Source organism: Larus michahellis, chromosome 6 (assembly GCF_964199755.1).
Source record: "Larus michahellis chromosome 6, bLarMic1.1, whole genome shotgun sequence".
Lineage (NCBI taxonomy): Eukaryota > Metazoa > Chordata > Aves > Charadriiformes > Laridae > Larus > Larus michahellis.
The window spans coordinates 34,056,214-34,072,982 of record NC_133901.1 but is presented as its reverse complement, the minus strand read 5'-3'; the positions used below and the strand labels follow the sequence as shown (position 1 = coordinate 34,072,982).

Below are 16,769 nucleotides of genomic sequence, written 5' to 3'. Positions count from 1 at the left end.
TAGAGGTGAGTAAGTGTCAGCTTACTAAAGTAAGGAGAGAAGATGAAGTGAGAGTTTTGTAGCTTGACATCTGAGTTAACACGTCTTTGCTAGCAAGTGGGTGACCCTCAAGAGGTTTGGCTCAGCTCAGGTGCTTACCCAAGTCTAAAAAGAAATTCCTTCTGTGACCATCTTTCCTGGAGTTTTGAACTTTAGAGGGACGGCTCAATGTTCTTCCTGCCCCGGTCACAGGACACAGCAGCAATGGTTGTCCCCTCATTGGGAAGAGATTGCCAAGAGCCACAACGATCCTTCTGGCAGCCAGGAATCTGCTCCAGATCCTAGCAGAAAAGAGATCAATAGGAGAAAGGATCATTTAATAAGTTGGATACAATGGGAGAAAGGTTAGAAAGTCAGAAAAAGATGGAGCCCCCCAGTTTAAAAATTTAATTAGGAATAAGGAATATAAATTTAGCCAAGGTATTTTCCAAGTGTTCAAAAATTTCATGATGTATACAAAGAGAGAACGGTACCAACACAGATTTAACCCATGAATTCTGCCAGTTGCGGTTTTAACACCACTTATAAAATGACTGTGTATTGTAAGATACCTGTGGCTTTTCTTAAATGAGCTTTTTGCGAACACCCTGCTGTGTTTCTGCTTACAAAACATAGTGCAGGCCCTGACTTTAAAGGAGTTTATGTTAAACCTGTCACTGTTTGAAACCAATATCTGCGGAGGTCTCTTAAGGAATGTGGGGGTAAGTTGAGGACAGAGTGGAGCAGAGCAACCCGTTTGCCTTTGCAGATGGAGTGCTGCCAGCACACAGACGAACGTCACTTGTGACTCCTCCTGGTTGGAGCTGGTAGCCAGGCACAACTCAGGGCAGCGCTGGGGTCCCAAAGGTGCTCGGCTTTACACCAGAGCTGGGGGAAGGGACAGTCACGACAGCTAATGCCCGTCAGCAGCCGAGCAAAGTCACACTCGTGACTAGCTGCAGAGCTGCATTTCTACCAGTAATAAACCCCACTAAACCAAGGCTAACTTTTGAGGCTCCAATAATCACCTCTGGGAGATGTCGCTCCAATGCGTCAGGTCATGTCCAAGAGTCGTTTATGAAGTGAAGAGACAGAAGGAAAAGCAGCGTGCTCTGGGTATGCTGGACCTATGCTGATGTTCACAGCGACAGCGCACGCGCAGATGGTGCCATACTCACTACCCGGCTGTTTTGAATGGGACAGGAGTCCCAAACGAGTAGCCCAATCCCATGTATTTGCATTCAAGTAAGTTGTTTGGCTGGAAAACAAAGATGATTTAAAAGTCATGGACATAACAGCCGTGCTGTGTTCCTCACTGCCAGCTGGGAAAAACCCATGTGTCTCTCAAGATACGCTGATTTTTTCCCTGTCCTGTACTTCGTAAGACTGATACGCAACAAGAGATTCATACTTTTCCTTAGGACTGTTATGACTGATTACCTGACATTTTTATTAATCAGGAATCTGTCTGGTTACACAGAAAAAGAGGTCTGAATAGTAACTGTGCTTTGTCGTTTTCTCCCTCTGCCACAAACTCCTGAAAGACTTTGAGGCCACTTAGATAATTTTACAGACTGAAACGCTCAGCCTTCTTTTTTATCTTTTATATGAAAGAGGGTTTGATTTATTGGAGCATAAAAAACAATTGAATCCAGGAAATTTCTCCTGCATATATTAAGTGGAAAATGTCCACCATTAAAAATAAAATGCTTACCCCTTCTGAATCTTTTGCACAATGTGTCATGTTTCATCGTGGTGTAAATGTGCACGGTTGAGTTACGAACCTGTTAAAATAGGGTTTGTCAAGAAAATGCTAACAGAATTTTAACGGAGAGATTGTTAAAGTCTTCCAGAGATTTAATGCTGTCCTACCTGAATGCTTTTGCCAACTCAAAGGACATGTAATATGCACCAGTGACATCTAGCGTACAACAAAAGAATCGGAGCTCGGTTTATGTCCTGTGAACCATCATTGCAGGTCTTTAAGCTGTGAAAAGGGATTTTTGCTCAAATATCCAGCAAATGTTTTAAGGAAGAAATCAAGGAATTAGTTGTGAATATCAGCAGAGCATGCCAATACAAAGGGAAATTATTCCTTAAAACGCCTTGGGCTGGTTTTTGTGACCGTGTGGGTCTGGGAGTGAGCAGCCACTGCTGCTCTTTGAAGTTAGCATCACGAAACCAGCACCATTTCGTCATTCAGGCGGAGTTGTTCTGCTTGTTATGAGATCCGGCTAATAGGTTACACGCACAGGTCAGACTGCATCCTCCCTAAAGTTCAAAAACACCCAGGGACAAACAATGCTATGAGGGTTTATCAGTAAATTAATTTGAGAGGAAATAGATTGTGAGAAATGAACACCATTTAAGAAAATGGTCTTTTAGGAGTGTAATTTCTGTCTCATGATCAGACTAAGGAAATAAAAGCTATTTCAGATTTTTTTTTAGACATCCAGAATTTATATGCAGAAGTCCTTTCAGAGTATTTTTTTAGCTGTTGGTTTTTTTGGTTGGGTTTTTTTTTTTTTTTTAAGCTCAGTATTTTTCACTTAACTTTCTCCAAGAGAACTGCTGTAGAGGTAAGGGTGTGGGTTCTGCTATAGCTAAGAGCCAGCAGGATCCTCCTCCATCCTAATGGGTGCCTCCATCTTCGATCTGTAGAGCTGGAGCCTACTCCTTGGCAGCTCGTGAGACAGTCAGTCCTCACTTCAAAAGTGATCCAAGAATTTTTACTTTCCTTTGGAAGTTAAAGCCTTGGCCAGTACCTTTTTTCAAATAAAGCCTTGGCCAAAATATTTTTTCAAACTCCTAAAGTAAGCTTCTAAGCAAACATACTGTTTGCTATCAAAAAGTCATCCAATAGAAAATTTTCCGTCATCTGGGAAATGAGGTCATTTGATTAGGGTTTACATTTGGCTACCTGTCTTTAAATGGCCAATTATCAGATCAGATACTGAACTTCTTCCACTGCATTTGCTTTTTCAGGGGCCATTGCAGTCCTGTGCTTGGTAACTGCGTTGTTCCAAGTTCCCCTCCTAGGTGATGCCCAAACGGAAGATGGGCATTACTATCGGTTGCAAGCAGTGACAACAGCGTGCGGTTCCTTGTTAGCTAATACCCTAGTTTTGCCTAGGACCTAACTCTGTCTTAACACTGTGCCCTGTGTAGGCCTACTTGAAGCCAGCGTTTTTCCGATAGCTGTATAGATATTCTATTGTTCCTGTAATTAGTAACATTATCAAGATTTTTCTGGTATCTGGCAGTGTTTGGAGAGTCCCTGAAGATTAAATTACAGTTTAGTCTAAGCAATTAGTGCTTTTCCTTTTAGAAGATGTGTGAAACTCTGGAAGAAATGGCTTCCATCTTCTCAAAATAAGAAAAAGAGGATGCAGTTTACAGTAATCTCAGTCTGTCATCTGTTGTGACCTCCACTTTGACTTTAAGGAAATGAATACAGATGATGTAGCATTTTCTAAAATGTTACGTTTTCCTTGTTACAACTGTCCTGCGTCTCTCAGGAAGGTTGCTACAGATTCCACCCAAAAATTGCCCGTGATGGAGAGGATGCTGTCAGATAGCCGGGAGCCAGTGAATAAACTCCCTCAAGCACTGTGCCAAACGTTAAGAGGGCACATCCTTCAGCTGCTCTGATGTTCACTCCCACTGGAGAGGAGTTCATCTGATCACTGTTCTGTGTTTTCCTCTTGCCATCAAACAGCCCATGCTATGAGAGAAAAGTCATACTCAAATAATTCAATATGTATTACCAGCATTACAATCTAAGAAAACAGCAGAGACACAGAGGCTGAGTAGAGAGAGCAGGTGGGAGAATGACGTTCAGAATTGATGCGGCTGGTGGCGGGGAAGATATTAATAAAAGCATAGTTTTTCCAAATCCCTTTTCTTTTTAATAGGGATTTTCCAAATCCCTGTTCTTTTTAATATTGAAAGAGAAGTCAAAAGGGAACAAACTGTAGGATATCCCTCCAGTTGAAGAATTTCCTTGAGAAGCTGAGGAAGGCCCTCTAATAATTACCTGCTTTTAGAGTAGGATCAAATTGATGTTTAGGCTGGAGTGGTCTTTACAGATACGTGCAGGAGGGTTAGTTAATCCTCTGCAACACACCACTGAAGGATAAAGCACAAAGCAAGCGGTTTGCCGTGCTGCTCTCAATGGCATGGAGAACTTTTTGCCCCTAGAAATGAGGATAAGCTTCAGCTCACCTCTCCTTTTCAGTGTTTAAACTGTGTTCTGGCATTAAGTGCGTTGGAGTTATCACTGTCATAGGGATTATGGGGCATTACTAATATTCTTAAGCACATAAAGAAGAGGTATGTGCTTTATCAGACTACAGTTATTAACCCAACTATGCAGCAATTCAAACACAGTTAATGAACTTGGCTGTAATAGTTTTCTTTTGTGACATTGAAGGTTCCTGGATGGCAAACTGCTGGATATCAATAAAGAGTTTCAGCCGTACCTGGGGCAGGGGGGGCGCATCCTGGAGATCCGCACCCCAGACGTGGTGGCAAACGTCAAGAAGCAGGCACAAGCCGTAGGCTACACGGAAGGCGCGTTACTCGCTCTGGCCGTCATAATCATCCTTTGCTGTATGCCAGCGATTTTAATAGTTATGGTCAGCTACAGACAGTAAGTACTCCTCCTCCTTTCTCTGGTAGCAGCCTTGTAGTAGGGATGCTACACTTCTTAGCAGAACTGCTTTTAAAATGATCCTTCATTGCAAGGAAGTTATTATACAGGGGAATATTTTTAATTTCCCTCTTGCCACAAGAGTTGGTCAATGCTCGATGTGGGCGGTGCATGAAAAGAGAAAATGCATGGGAAGTGCATCTTGCCGTCGTTCTGAAGTTGTGGTGCAGTTTTAGAACACGTGCCAGAACACGAGATCGAAAGCCAGAAGTTTGAAACACAAGTGTAGATTTGGAGCTGAATTCCATGCCGAAAAAAAACAAAAGAGGAAAAAGGTGCTGTTTCAATAAATTAATCAAAAATAAAATTGTGTAGCTCGGGCCAGATAAGGGGACTCGACTTTTTTTGTTTAAATCCTGCAATATTCACAGTTATATTTTTTTCCCTAGCAGTATGCTTCTTAATTGCAAATCTTTCATGAAGAATTGATTTTGTGCCATTTTAGCACTATCTAAAGCAGCATACGCCAGAGAGAACCTTCTTGATATTTCCACTCACCTCTCATAGACTCAAGAGGTTTATGTAATTGGGCTAATAGACTAATTAAAGGATCAACATCACTAACAAGTTCTTCTCAACTAAGCCTTTTCAGGTCCACTCATATTTAAAATCAATGCATTTGGACTTAAAGGCTGTATATTTATTCTTTAATTTCTTCTCATGGAAGATTTCTAATTCCATGTGCATGCTCTAAGAACTCAAAGAATTAACAGTCATTACAGAATCAACATATAAATAATTCTGTGCATCTTCCCCAGTGAATGGCTATATTCAACTTCTGCATATATCGGTCTGTACCACGCTATCTTTCTAACTTCATTTTAAAATTGGTGAACTAGCTGGAATGTAATGTGCCCTCATCCTGGAAAACCTCTGCTCCACAGAACCATGTGGGAAGGGGTACCCAGAGCCCTGCTGGATTTTTGTTTGGTTGGTTTTCTTTTTTGCTTGTTTTGTTTCTACGAAAAATGCTGTGGCATCTCCTTCCTTCATTGTGTTGAGGGCAACAAGGTTTCAGTGGCTCTGCAGACTCCTGCTGCAGTGTTGCATCGGTCTGTGGGAGGAGAGGGCACGGAAGAGCTGATACACATGTGTTACGGTCAAGCGATTACAGTCCGAATGCTGCAGTAGATGTGGTACAATACGCCAGGTGAGATTCAAATGGTGCAGTTTTCCTTTCTGCACTGCAGTGAGGAGTTAGCGAAGCGCTGTGTTAGTCATCATTTAAAAAGCATATCCTACATGAAAAAACAGCAACCTGCCTGCGAGCACTCTGTGTACTGGCATCGCAAAAATTGCCAAGGATAGCCATTTCTTGATGGTTACTGTACTTTGGATTATATTTACATCCCAGTTTCTCCAAACAATTTGGGCCAAAGGAATAAAAATTTTAAAGGTGTTTGAAAGAGCTTGGCAAACTTCTGCGCCATTGGGATGATAGTGCATCTCAAAATGACAGTTAGTTTGTGTTTGTTGTTACCCAAATTGCCTGTTTCTTTAAATCTAATAGCACTATTTTTCCTTGGCATCTGTTAGATTATCAACAGATTATCAGTCTCTTTTAACAGCGTTAAGGAATCTGCCTAACTTCATTTCATCAAAAAAACCCCACATTTTTATTGTCTAGAAGTATGACTTGGAGTTGGATTTATAGCAGATCAATGTGAATAAACTATACTTTTATGAAAAATATATTACTGAAGAGTGCCAAAGAAAATAAAAAGAATTTTAGTGTTAATATCAACACCAAAAGCCTGTCCTGAGCCTTATGGTTTGTTTTTGCATTACAGCCTTTTTTCCTCCTTTTCAAAAGGAGTTTTGGTGTTTTTCCTGATAACATTCTGTCAAAGTAGGTGCTCCAGTCTGCCACCGAGTGTCGAGATTATAGCGGGATAAATGTAACTGTCATACCCACAGCACATATAATGGAAATATTAAGATTTTTCTCACTGTTAAACCTTTTTATGGGCAGTAGGTCCATTTTTCAGTGCTTTCCAGATACAGTGATCAGCTTACGAAATTTTGTAAAAATAATAGTTACTGAAAAGAAAACTCATTTAATTTATAAAATGATCACTGTTAAAGTGCAGCTCAGTGCCTACATTTATGATTTGTAAACAAGCCAGAAACTATCATTAGACGTTTCTATTAAATAGTGTCTTTGAAATACACTATCCTGTACAACCCCATAAGGTAACTATAAATAATTAATCACAAAGACTGGCATCGTCTAAATAAAACCAAAAGTAATACTTCACTCTTGAAGATGTTTTCTATAGCATTCTTGAAACACGTTAAAATGAGTTATAAAAATGCCCCCCTAATAACGTCCACCTGTTAAAGAAATATTGTGAGGTACATTGAAGTTTTCACGTCTTACTCTTTTCTCTGTGCGTGTGCGTGGCAGGGAGTTGTTTTCTGTGCGCCCAGAGCAGTTTTCCCCGCTGCAATTCATGTTTATGCTGACTGCAAAATTGTTTCAAGAGTATCACAAATAGCAGCTAAACACTGCTCAGCTCTGGAAATGAGGATTCTTTAAACATGTCATTAATTCTGTAATTTTATGTGTGGAATAATTAAGTAGCATCTAGTTTATTACTCCTATTAGGTTCACTGTTTAGGATAATTGTTGCAAACAGAATTCATTTAACCTTCCTTTTTATCTCTTTTTTTTTTTGCATAACAAAACAGATTCAAAGAGTAAGTACTTCTTTTCAGCTTTGTTTCTAACAGATTGCATAGGAATATTGATAACCTGCCAGTCTTTATTTTTAAGAAGAAGGGGTACTTGACATTCAGTGAGAGTTACTTCCTGTACTCCAGCTTGTTCCTGAACACCCAGTATGGCGAGGTTAAAAGTTACTTCTATGGCTACTCGGTGTATTTTATTACTGCATGCTAGCACACATTAAAGATACCGTGGTTCAGGAAATCACCTGTTCCCTGCAGAGAAAACAGCAGATATTTTCGTGTGTGTGGTATTTGTCAAGCAAGCGAGTGCATGTCAGGCTAGAGCGCACAGAGAAACTTCCCTACAAATGGTCAGGTATCGACCAGCCTCAAAAGCAAAGGGAGGTACATCAGTCAGGACACCTCAGTGGCGCTCCCCAGGTTACACATATTGACCACAGGCTTTGTTTTCTAGACAGAGAATAGAAATTTGTTTCATAGTGATAGTGAAAATAATTTTTTTCAGGAAGGCTGTTCATTGAGACAGAAATTGCCCAGCCAACTCTAATGAGAAAGGAGTTGTAAGTGATAAACCTTGACAGAGACTTTCTTTGTGTTTAAAATTACAGTTTCTTGGCACTTGGATGAAGCACTTGACCAAGAGCTTACTCTCTCCACTGTTAGTCTTGGGCAGCCAGAACAGATAAACTTCCTAATGAGAGCAGTGTCAAAGCTCGCACATACATTATTTCCTGGGAAATACCTTCTGCAGCAGTGACATGCTGCTGGTCAGGGGGCTTCTGTCCGGGGGGAAGCTCTGTTATTCCATCAAGAGAGAACAAATAACAGAGAGCTGAAAAAGCCAGGAAAAGATTATCACATTATTACTTTTCTTCGAAGATGACATGTTTTGAAAACTGCAGGAAAAAGCATAGATAACTTTACGTCTTGTATTAGTGTATAGAGTGTTTCTAATGAGTATTTCTCCTTCCCTACGTGGCTTACCAAAGGCGACAGGCTGAATGTGCAAAGACTGCGAGAATCCAGATGGCTTTACCAGCAGGCAAACCAGCAAGCACTGCTGCCAATAACCTCTACGAAGAGCTTGGCGACAGCACCATGTGAGTATTCCTTGTGATACATTAATAAAACTGATAGTGAGCGAAGAAGCCGTGATTCACTTTCCAGGGATATCGCTTCATGCGGTCTAAGTCCAAAAGGCGTTTCTTCCCGAAGGGGTCTTTCCCCGGCTGCTTGGGGTTCTCAAATATCCAGAAAATAAATAGGATGACTCTGTAAGGAGAGAAAAAAACCATTTAACCTGCTAACGGGGATTTCTTGTAGCACATGGGGGAATCTCTAACAGGTTTTAGGTTGGCAGAAAGCAAGGTATAACCAGATGTTTTTTTCCTAGAGCAAGAGCCTCCAGCAGGCCATTGCTGCCAGCGTGAGCCAGGACTGGGCTCCTTCAGTGCCTTGGCAGATCCAGGCCAGCGTTGCCACAGCTTTCAAAGCTGTTCACTAAACACATCCAATGAAATTGCTGCCCCAAAGTCCCCATTTGCTCTAGTAAGAAATATTCTGTTGGGTAAAGTGGGGGGGTTTTGGTTCTAAATTTGAAACTGTCTGAATATTGAAATTAAAGATAAAGGAACTATCAAAATAGAGAAACCACTAGCAGTGCAATGAAGGTATCTTTTTCCTCTTATATGCTCTGTAATGATAATATGGCAAAGATGCCTACTTTTTCATGTTTCCGTAAATCTGAAGTTTATGGACTCCAATAACAGTTTAACTCTCAGTATGAAAATATTACAGCGGAGAATAGCCAATTAACATTCATATCATCCTGGGGGGTTTTGTTGATAAGCTTGCCACACTTACTCATCTAAGTTCGTATTTTAAAGCCAAGTAACGCTGAAGAGCGTAGCATTAATAATACGTTTGGAGGCAGGTAGAGAGAGCGCTGCTGGTGGTGTTGAGGGTTGCCCAGCTCCTGCTCTGTTTTCAAGCAGTATTTCTTTAGCTCAGAAAGTTGAAATTTTCTAGATGCTGGATAGATAGAGTTTATAAAATGTTACGGAGGCATGACAGAACGTATCACTGCTGCTTTAACTCTTGGCCATCTGAGTGCAGCCTCTGCTCGAAATAATTCCGGAGCTTTAGCTTTTCTGTGTAAATAGAGGTGCTATATGTGAAGGGAGGACTCCTGAATTTCCTCCTGTGCCTTTAACCTTCGTGGCGTGTTACTGCTTGGGCAGGAAGGGAGGAAAAACGTTTGTTTGACAGTAGCGTATCTGCTTGTGAACCACCTGAGATCACAGCTGTACACACTTACACATGCAGTGAGGTACCCTGCTGGAAAAAATTCCCATTTCTTTTGAACTCAGTTTCTACTGAAATTAATGACTCGCTTCTACTAATTTTTCTGGCAGTGATACTAAGCTGATTGTCTGTGGGAACTGAATATCCCAACGGATGACTCTGCGTTTTGTACTGATGAATACCTTATGCTAAACCCAGAACAAGCCTCATTTTGCTGGGTTTTTACCTGCAAATTTTTTTTTTATGTTTAGTACTGCAACATATAGCTGCAAATATACAGATTTGCAGTATTGATTTTGAGGCTTAGGTTTATGTCCATTTTGACTAAAAATAGGCTTTATTGCAGAAAAGAAGATGCCGTATTTGGAATATTTTCTCTTAGATGTCTTTGCATACAGCTAAGATCTAACCATCATGCTAAGGAATTGGTTAAACATAACCTAGTAAAAATCCTTACAAGATACATGAAAATCCTTAAGATTTTTAAGAAAATAACATGCTTCAATTAAAATAATTACAAATAATCTTTTTTTTTCTGTCAAATATTTGATTTCAAAGCACTGGTAAACCATAGGAAATTATTATTTGGGAAATACCTGTTATTAACATTTTTCATGAATTTTAGTACAGTATTTTCTGTCTTTAGTTGTCCTAAGATAGTCATCGTTCACTTGCGGTGCTGCCTTGTCTCTTGTTTTCTTAATTTGGTGTTTATAGCAAATGAAATGGAACTACGCTCTTCAGTTTTAAATCTGCCTTGTCTCATAATTTTCATTTTTCTCTGTCTTTGGATACATAGGCATCAGTAAGTAAGCTCATTTCATTGTCTGAGTATTTGTAGCTAGTAGAAACGCTACTTAATTTTCCTTTCAGTAATTCCCATTAAACCCTGCAGTCTGTAACTCATAGCTTATTTGTCCATTGATCAAGTACAGGAAAGACATTTACTGTGAAGTTTCAATACTTCTGTGCTTCTTTATCCTTTTCTTGGAAGTAGAGATGAAGTATGATTACTGAACTTGAATGGTATTATTTCTAAAGCCAAATAGTCCTACTACCTTAGAAAAGCCAAACAGAACCACCACCGAGTGCACGCACAGAGGTTTGCTTTCAGTTCATAGATTTAAGATCTCACGATGGGATGGAAGCAAAATCTTTCTTGTCTGCTGTCTACAATTCCTTGCAAGGCAAGGACTTTTTCTTCAATTTGGTGAGCTGGTGTTTCTCATTGATTAAAATACCTATATATAAACAGAAAAAGATTGCAGGATAACCTCATCCTTGAGAGCCATCCTGTGAAGCGAGGAAGGAACTGAGAAGCTTTTGAAATAATCTGTTCCAGTAGCATAAAGGTTATGTCATCCTGCATGAGCCTTCTACTGGAGGGTTTCCTTCAAGTTCAGCATCACTTCTTTCTCTCGCCTCTGAATAGATTGAGGGTGCTTGACCAACCTCCAAGTATGCTGCTTTAGAATAAAGAATTAGTTTATTATTAGTGTGAATTCAATTGTTTTTCATACAGTTATATTCTGCCCAAAGGCAAGCCTTAGGCATGTTGGTTTTTGGAGAACTGCAGTGCTTGGGGAGAGTTTATTCACTGGTATAACCCTTCGTGGCTTTGCTGGGTGTTATTTGCAAAGGGAGAGCGATCCCTGCAGTGCAGTGATGCTTCTCATCCCTCCTCTCAGGTCCCTGTGACCATTAGGAAGCTCTAGTACCTCTGTGTGGGTGATCTCCCAGTCAAAACAAGAAACAAAAGTTAAGCAGCAAATGTGTTTCATTACCAAATGCAGGCTTTTGGGGGGCTTTTACATATTAAGTAACTTAGAGGGGATTTAATATCTTTTAATTAACTCCTGTCCAGTATCTAGTTATTTAAATTTCTCTTCCAGTTTTGCTAGAGAATATTTATTCACTAGAGGTTAAATTCCCATTAATTTAGATTTGGTAGTATTTTCTGAGATATGAAAAAACAACACTAAAAAAGATGGAACGATCTGGCCATGAGATCTAAAACTTTGTCTTACAACATTCATGTAATCGTGGAAAATGTAATTTTCCCCCTATTCCTTTGTTAATAAAGCCTAACCTTTTTTAATTGAAATTCTAAAGAATATGACTCAAATTTTCGTAAGACAAGACTGAGAGTTTTTAACTGAGAAGGTTTTTTGAAACTATTGGACAGCACTAAGTCACTAAAAGTAGTTTTATATGGTAATTTGATTTGCATGTGTGTGTAGAAGTCGTTACCACTCATGCTATACTTTAGCTGCAGTTGCTTAACTGCAGGAAATAGGAAGATTTTAAGTAGGGCATTGAAAATGTAGAGGACCAGCATGAGGCAGAGGCAGTGAAGCTGGAAGTGAATTGCACAGAACTGGAACTCAGTCTTTATACCCCATTTCTACCATTATCTTCCCTTACGCCATCGTGTTCTCATCGTAGCCTGTCTTACAGATGCATTTAATGTTTCAGAGAGCTTTTAGAGTAGGTGTCCTTTTTAAGACTCTTTTTTTGACTTGGGTTTTTTTTGCATCCCCATGCTAGACAGCACGTCTGTTTAGTTACAATTAATTTGTATATGGCAGCAATGGAAATGCGTTTTGATTCTATCTCGTTGCTGATGAGGGTAATCTCTTTGAAAGGACAAGGGTTTTGTTTTCAGCTCTGACATTGGCCAATGTCTTAAATTTTCACAGGCTGGGGGGAAATAAATTTATTTTCAGCCTCAAGTGAGCATTATTAAAAACAGGGCTCTAAGGGCATACTTTTCTACTAGGCGGTTTGGGGATATTGATTTTAAAATGCTGTTTATCTTAAAATCTGCTCAGAAGCTGGTGGTATTAAAAATATTTGAGGAAGGTAGGTTAATGTGGCACTTGAAGGCGTTAGACAAATTCCAGAAAATGGTGAGACCTCCTACTTCTTGTGTAGAAATTCAGTGTTATCCAGCTGCAGAGTTTTTTTCATTTAGTTTAACGTGGTGCAGAGATGAAATTCATACACATATTGATACTTCTGCATCAGTATACGTATCATCAATGCAAGAAAAAAAGCCCAGCTTGGTAATTCTTTAACAGTCAGTGTCAGGAGAATGGTCTGGGTCTGACGTGCATCTCAGCTGACTGGCTTCTGCTCCTGTTGGCCACCTCACAGCAACCCTACAGGTCTGTGCTTCAGGTGTGCCCGGGTGCACTGCTGGCTCCTCCTGGGGACGCAGTTCCAGGCTCACCATCGGCTCAAACCACGGTCCCAATTTTGTGTGTCACCTACGGCCAGTCCTTAACAGGCAATGCAAGCACACCTAAAGACTGCCTAATCGTACACGTGGTTTATAGAATAGCAGAGTTTAGATGCACAATTATTATAGAATATGTTTAACATAAAAATCCCCGCGAATATTCTGTGTTGGCTGTGTGCAGGGCAGCACAGTGCCGCTGCCATTTGAATGATGGAGACACAATTACACATACATATATAAATATGTGTGTATATATATGTATATGTGACTCATGGTATACATATCATGAGTCCGTATTATCTCACAGATAAATCGCATCGCATAACTACGTAGCACTGATATTTTGTGTCACTGGGGAGATAGGGTACAGTATTGACTGATACTTTCGAAATCTAAGGGATTTTTTAAAAAAAGAGGTTAGCTTATCTTTGAACTTGCTGAGTAGCTGAAAACTGGTTTCAATTTTTCTCCCTCCTCAAGTCCTTCTCCCTTAAAGAAGATGTAAAAGTAAATGTCTTGCCCAGTAGTCTAGTAAATGTGGTCTTTCTGTTGGATAGTAGTAGCTTGCTAGAAGTAATTTAATGGCTCTGATTCATATCATGAGTTATTTTTTTCTCTCTCATAAGTATCTATGTCCATGCATGTTTCCTCACATGTGATTATCTTCTTTTCTTTCAAGTCTTTTTCTTCTCTACCATTTCCAACAAAGCAGGGGAAAAAAGTCAGTCTTAGAAGAAGGAGACCGTCAGAGAGTTATAAGCAGCTTTGCTTCCCGTGCTATTGAGGCTCACAAGCAATCTAATATCAATGGATCGTTGAACAATAATCTCCCCAAATCTTCAAGTAACATTACCTTTTTATCTGATGAGAACCCATTAACTACTCAAAACCCATTGTATGTGGAAGGTGTCATTCAAAGTCCCGCTGCTGCTGAGTTTCTACGGAAAAGAAATGATACTCTAGATACTCTCTCTCCTTCAGGACTAGTCTTGAGAGATGCCTCTTTGGGAGGCAGTCACCGTGCGTGGACGGTACCAACTCACGTTACTAAGAGACATGCGCCTGGTTCTCTGAGTAGGCCAGTTATCATGGACCCCATTCAGTGGCAACAGGAGAGACTCAAAGCAGAGAATGAAGGAACCGAAGATCAGCATAGCAGTGTTGATATTAGCAGTCCACTATTTCAAAAACTAAGTGGCCCCAAGTTAACTGTAAAAGAGAAGGCCAGACAGTTTGAGCAGCAGGCTTTGCAGGAAATGAAGCAAGTGAGATCTCCTGATGTGAAATCCATCCGATCACCAACACACAGCATCTGTTTCCAAGAAGGAGAGAACGTACTAGAGCAGTCTCCTAAAAGTGTGGTTGCTTCTCCTTGCCTTCGCTCTTCTCCTCTGTCCTCTCCAACGCCTTGTGCTGAAGTAGTTGAACCGGAGGCCTCTGCGGTCCCCTCTGTAGTCGTCACTCACCACGACTATCCGGAAGAACTTTCTCCTCCACCAACGCGCAAACCAACTCCTCCATCTTTTAGGATAAAGAAATCAGTTTGCCAAAGTTTTCTAGCTCCTCAGACCAAAGAAGTTACAGGAAGCATTCCAGATCCACCTAAAATTCCCCCACCCCCACCTCCACTGCTGCCACCTCCACCGCCACCACCACTTCCATCCCCTCCTCTGTTGCCACCACATCCTCCGCCTCTTCCCACAGTTTCTCTTTCTTCTTCTTCTTCTTCTTCATCTCCTTTTACCACCCAGCACCTCTCTCCTGCCAAGCATTCAAAATCCCCTGCCAAACAGCCAGCTGTACCACCACTGGCCACAGTGCCAGAGCCTCCTCCCCGTAGGGAGCTGAAAGGTATTCTTAAAAACATTCAGAATTTAGCGGCGATTGAAAAGTCTGTGGCCAACATGTACAGCCAAATAGACAAAAACCACGTCCTGCCCAAGCACGTTTCTAAGCTCAAACCAATTGCAACACCAGAGCTGCCAACCCCAGAACCTCTGCCTGAGCCCAACCAGCAGAATGGCAACTTGAGCTGTGTTGTGGAGGAGCTTGAGAAACGCTTTCCATCTCAGTCGACAGCACTGTAATATTTACGGTTGGATGTTTTCTGCATGTAACGTTTTGAGTGAGATGACTCTAATGCAGCACATGGTATCTGCCTCAGACTCTCTAGAAATTCAGACCTTTTTCCCTTTCTCTGCTGTATATCACTACTTATTCAGTCCTAATCCCAAATTGCGAGACATTGTCTTTCCTGTTCCCTCGGAAATTTGTAATGTATAATAATTCTACAAGTTGTTTTCTCAGAGCTACATCTTACTGTTCTATGATGCTGGTTCTTAGTCTGTTTACCAAAAAGACTTGGGGGAAACTGTCCATTTTTACCCAAGGATCGGTCATAAACGGCAGAGGGCTTGATACTGCTTTATGTTAAGCAGCCTTCACTGTAGGTACTACTATCAGTAAGCAGAGTGGTTTTTCTGCAGCTGTAATTGGAATCTCTTGCTTTGCCCCTAAAATGTACCACCTGGGAGGAATCTTACTGTCAGATATTGGATGTCAAAGAAAGCAAGTACTGGTAGCAAGCGGGCTCAGCGACAGTGAGCTGGAGTTATTGCAGTAACGCATCTTCGTGTTCGGTGGGAGGTGACGCAGCGCTCTGCTATGCTGGCACGCTTTCTTTCAGCTCACATTTGCATCTCAAGTCAGAAGAAGGGGTTTGTCTTGATTTGTCAGTAAACCTGGCCATCTTCCCTCCTGTTACCTATGTTCTGCCTTCCATTGCATTTTTTTATATTGTAACTGCATGTTAAGAGTTTTTATTTTGTAAATTTCTTTAATGTACAGAGCATTTGTTTGTTTTTTATTTTGCATGTGCTTGTTGTTGGCGTCTCTCTTTATCTTTCATGCTAGTTTGCCATGAGCTTTACAGCTGAAACATCTTGCTTATCTTAAATGGTAATAAAGTCACTCTGATTAGTGTCACCAAGTGAAGATTTTTCGCGTACTTGTAAAAATCCATGTAATATGGATTTACTTACTGGCTTTTTTGCTCACAGACATCTAAATCAGACCTTTACATTAAATATGTCAATTATAGTAAATTAGCTTGTCCTTTGAGAAGAATGGTAAGTAAAAGCAGTTCTGGCATTTCAATGAATGTTAGTTTCGTTCAACTTGCCAGGTCCCTTTTAGTCTTCTGCCAAAATTCAAAATATTTGTGTTTAATATGAGAATTTTTAAAAACATATTGGGAAAGGCAGATATTACATAATGAAGAAAAACTAAACTCCCAGTTCAGTATCAAATGTTGTAAGCCTGAGCAAAAAGGTAATTAATTATTTATCATACTGTCTGGAGTTACTCAGCATTTCCATGGTGCTTGGCTTTTTCTCTTTTCTTTTTTTTTTTTTTTTTTTTTTTAATCTGCAGTTAGGACATGTATGGATGCTTCAGTCGGAAACTGATGAAGGTAGTTTCTCTTTCTTTGTCCCAGAGCCAAACTCCATGAACTCCCATCACACAACTTTTGCTTGATACATTAGAATTTCTCTTTGCTTAGAACTCTTGTTGGGCTAGATTGTAGTTCCAAGACACGTGTCGTTGCTAAATGGGTGAGGGGAATGATTATTGATTTTTGCTGTAACAGAATCTGAATAATTTACGAGACACACGCATGTAGAATACCTGCCAATGATGCTAAATTCTCCAAGAGTGGCACGACAGTAACACCAGCAGCAAATTGTCAAAGGTTCAGCAGCTGTTCAGTAGAGAAACTTTTCAGATTTAAGGGTCAGAATTTGT

The 16,769-nt window shown here is 40.4% G+C and overlaps 1 protein-coding gene across 22 annotated transcripts in view; it reads left to right on the top strand.

Moving 5' to 3' along the window:
* The window catches only part of PCDH15 (protocadherin related 15), a 799,343-nt gene that overhangs the window by 767,592 nt on the left and 14,982 nt on the right, over positions 1-16,769 (top strand). For 18 of the 22 annotated variants that reach the window (XM_074589884.1, XM_074589881.1, XM_074589885.1 and 15 more), the window contains 3 exons: positions 4,451-4,669; positions 8,410-8,520; positions 13,645-15,296. In XM_074589884.1, the coding sequence (XP_074445985.1) occupies positions 4,451-4,669; positions 8,410-8,520; positions 13,645-15,052 (1,738 nt within the window). In that variant the 3' untranslated portion in view covers positions 15,053-15,296. Of the gene's footprint in view, positions 1-4,450; positions 4,670-8,409; positions 8,521-13,644; positions 15,298-16,769 lie in introns of those variants that run through there. The other 4 variants (XM_074589898.1, XM_074589897.1, XM_074589896.1 and 1 more) reach the window with 2 other exon arrangements.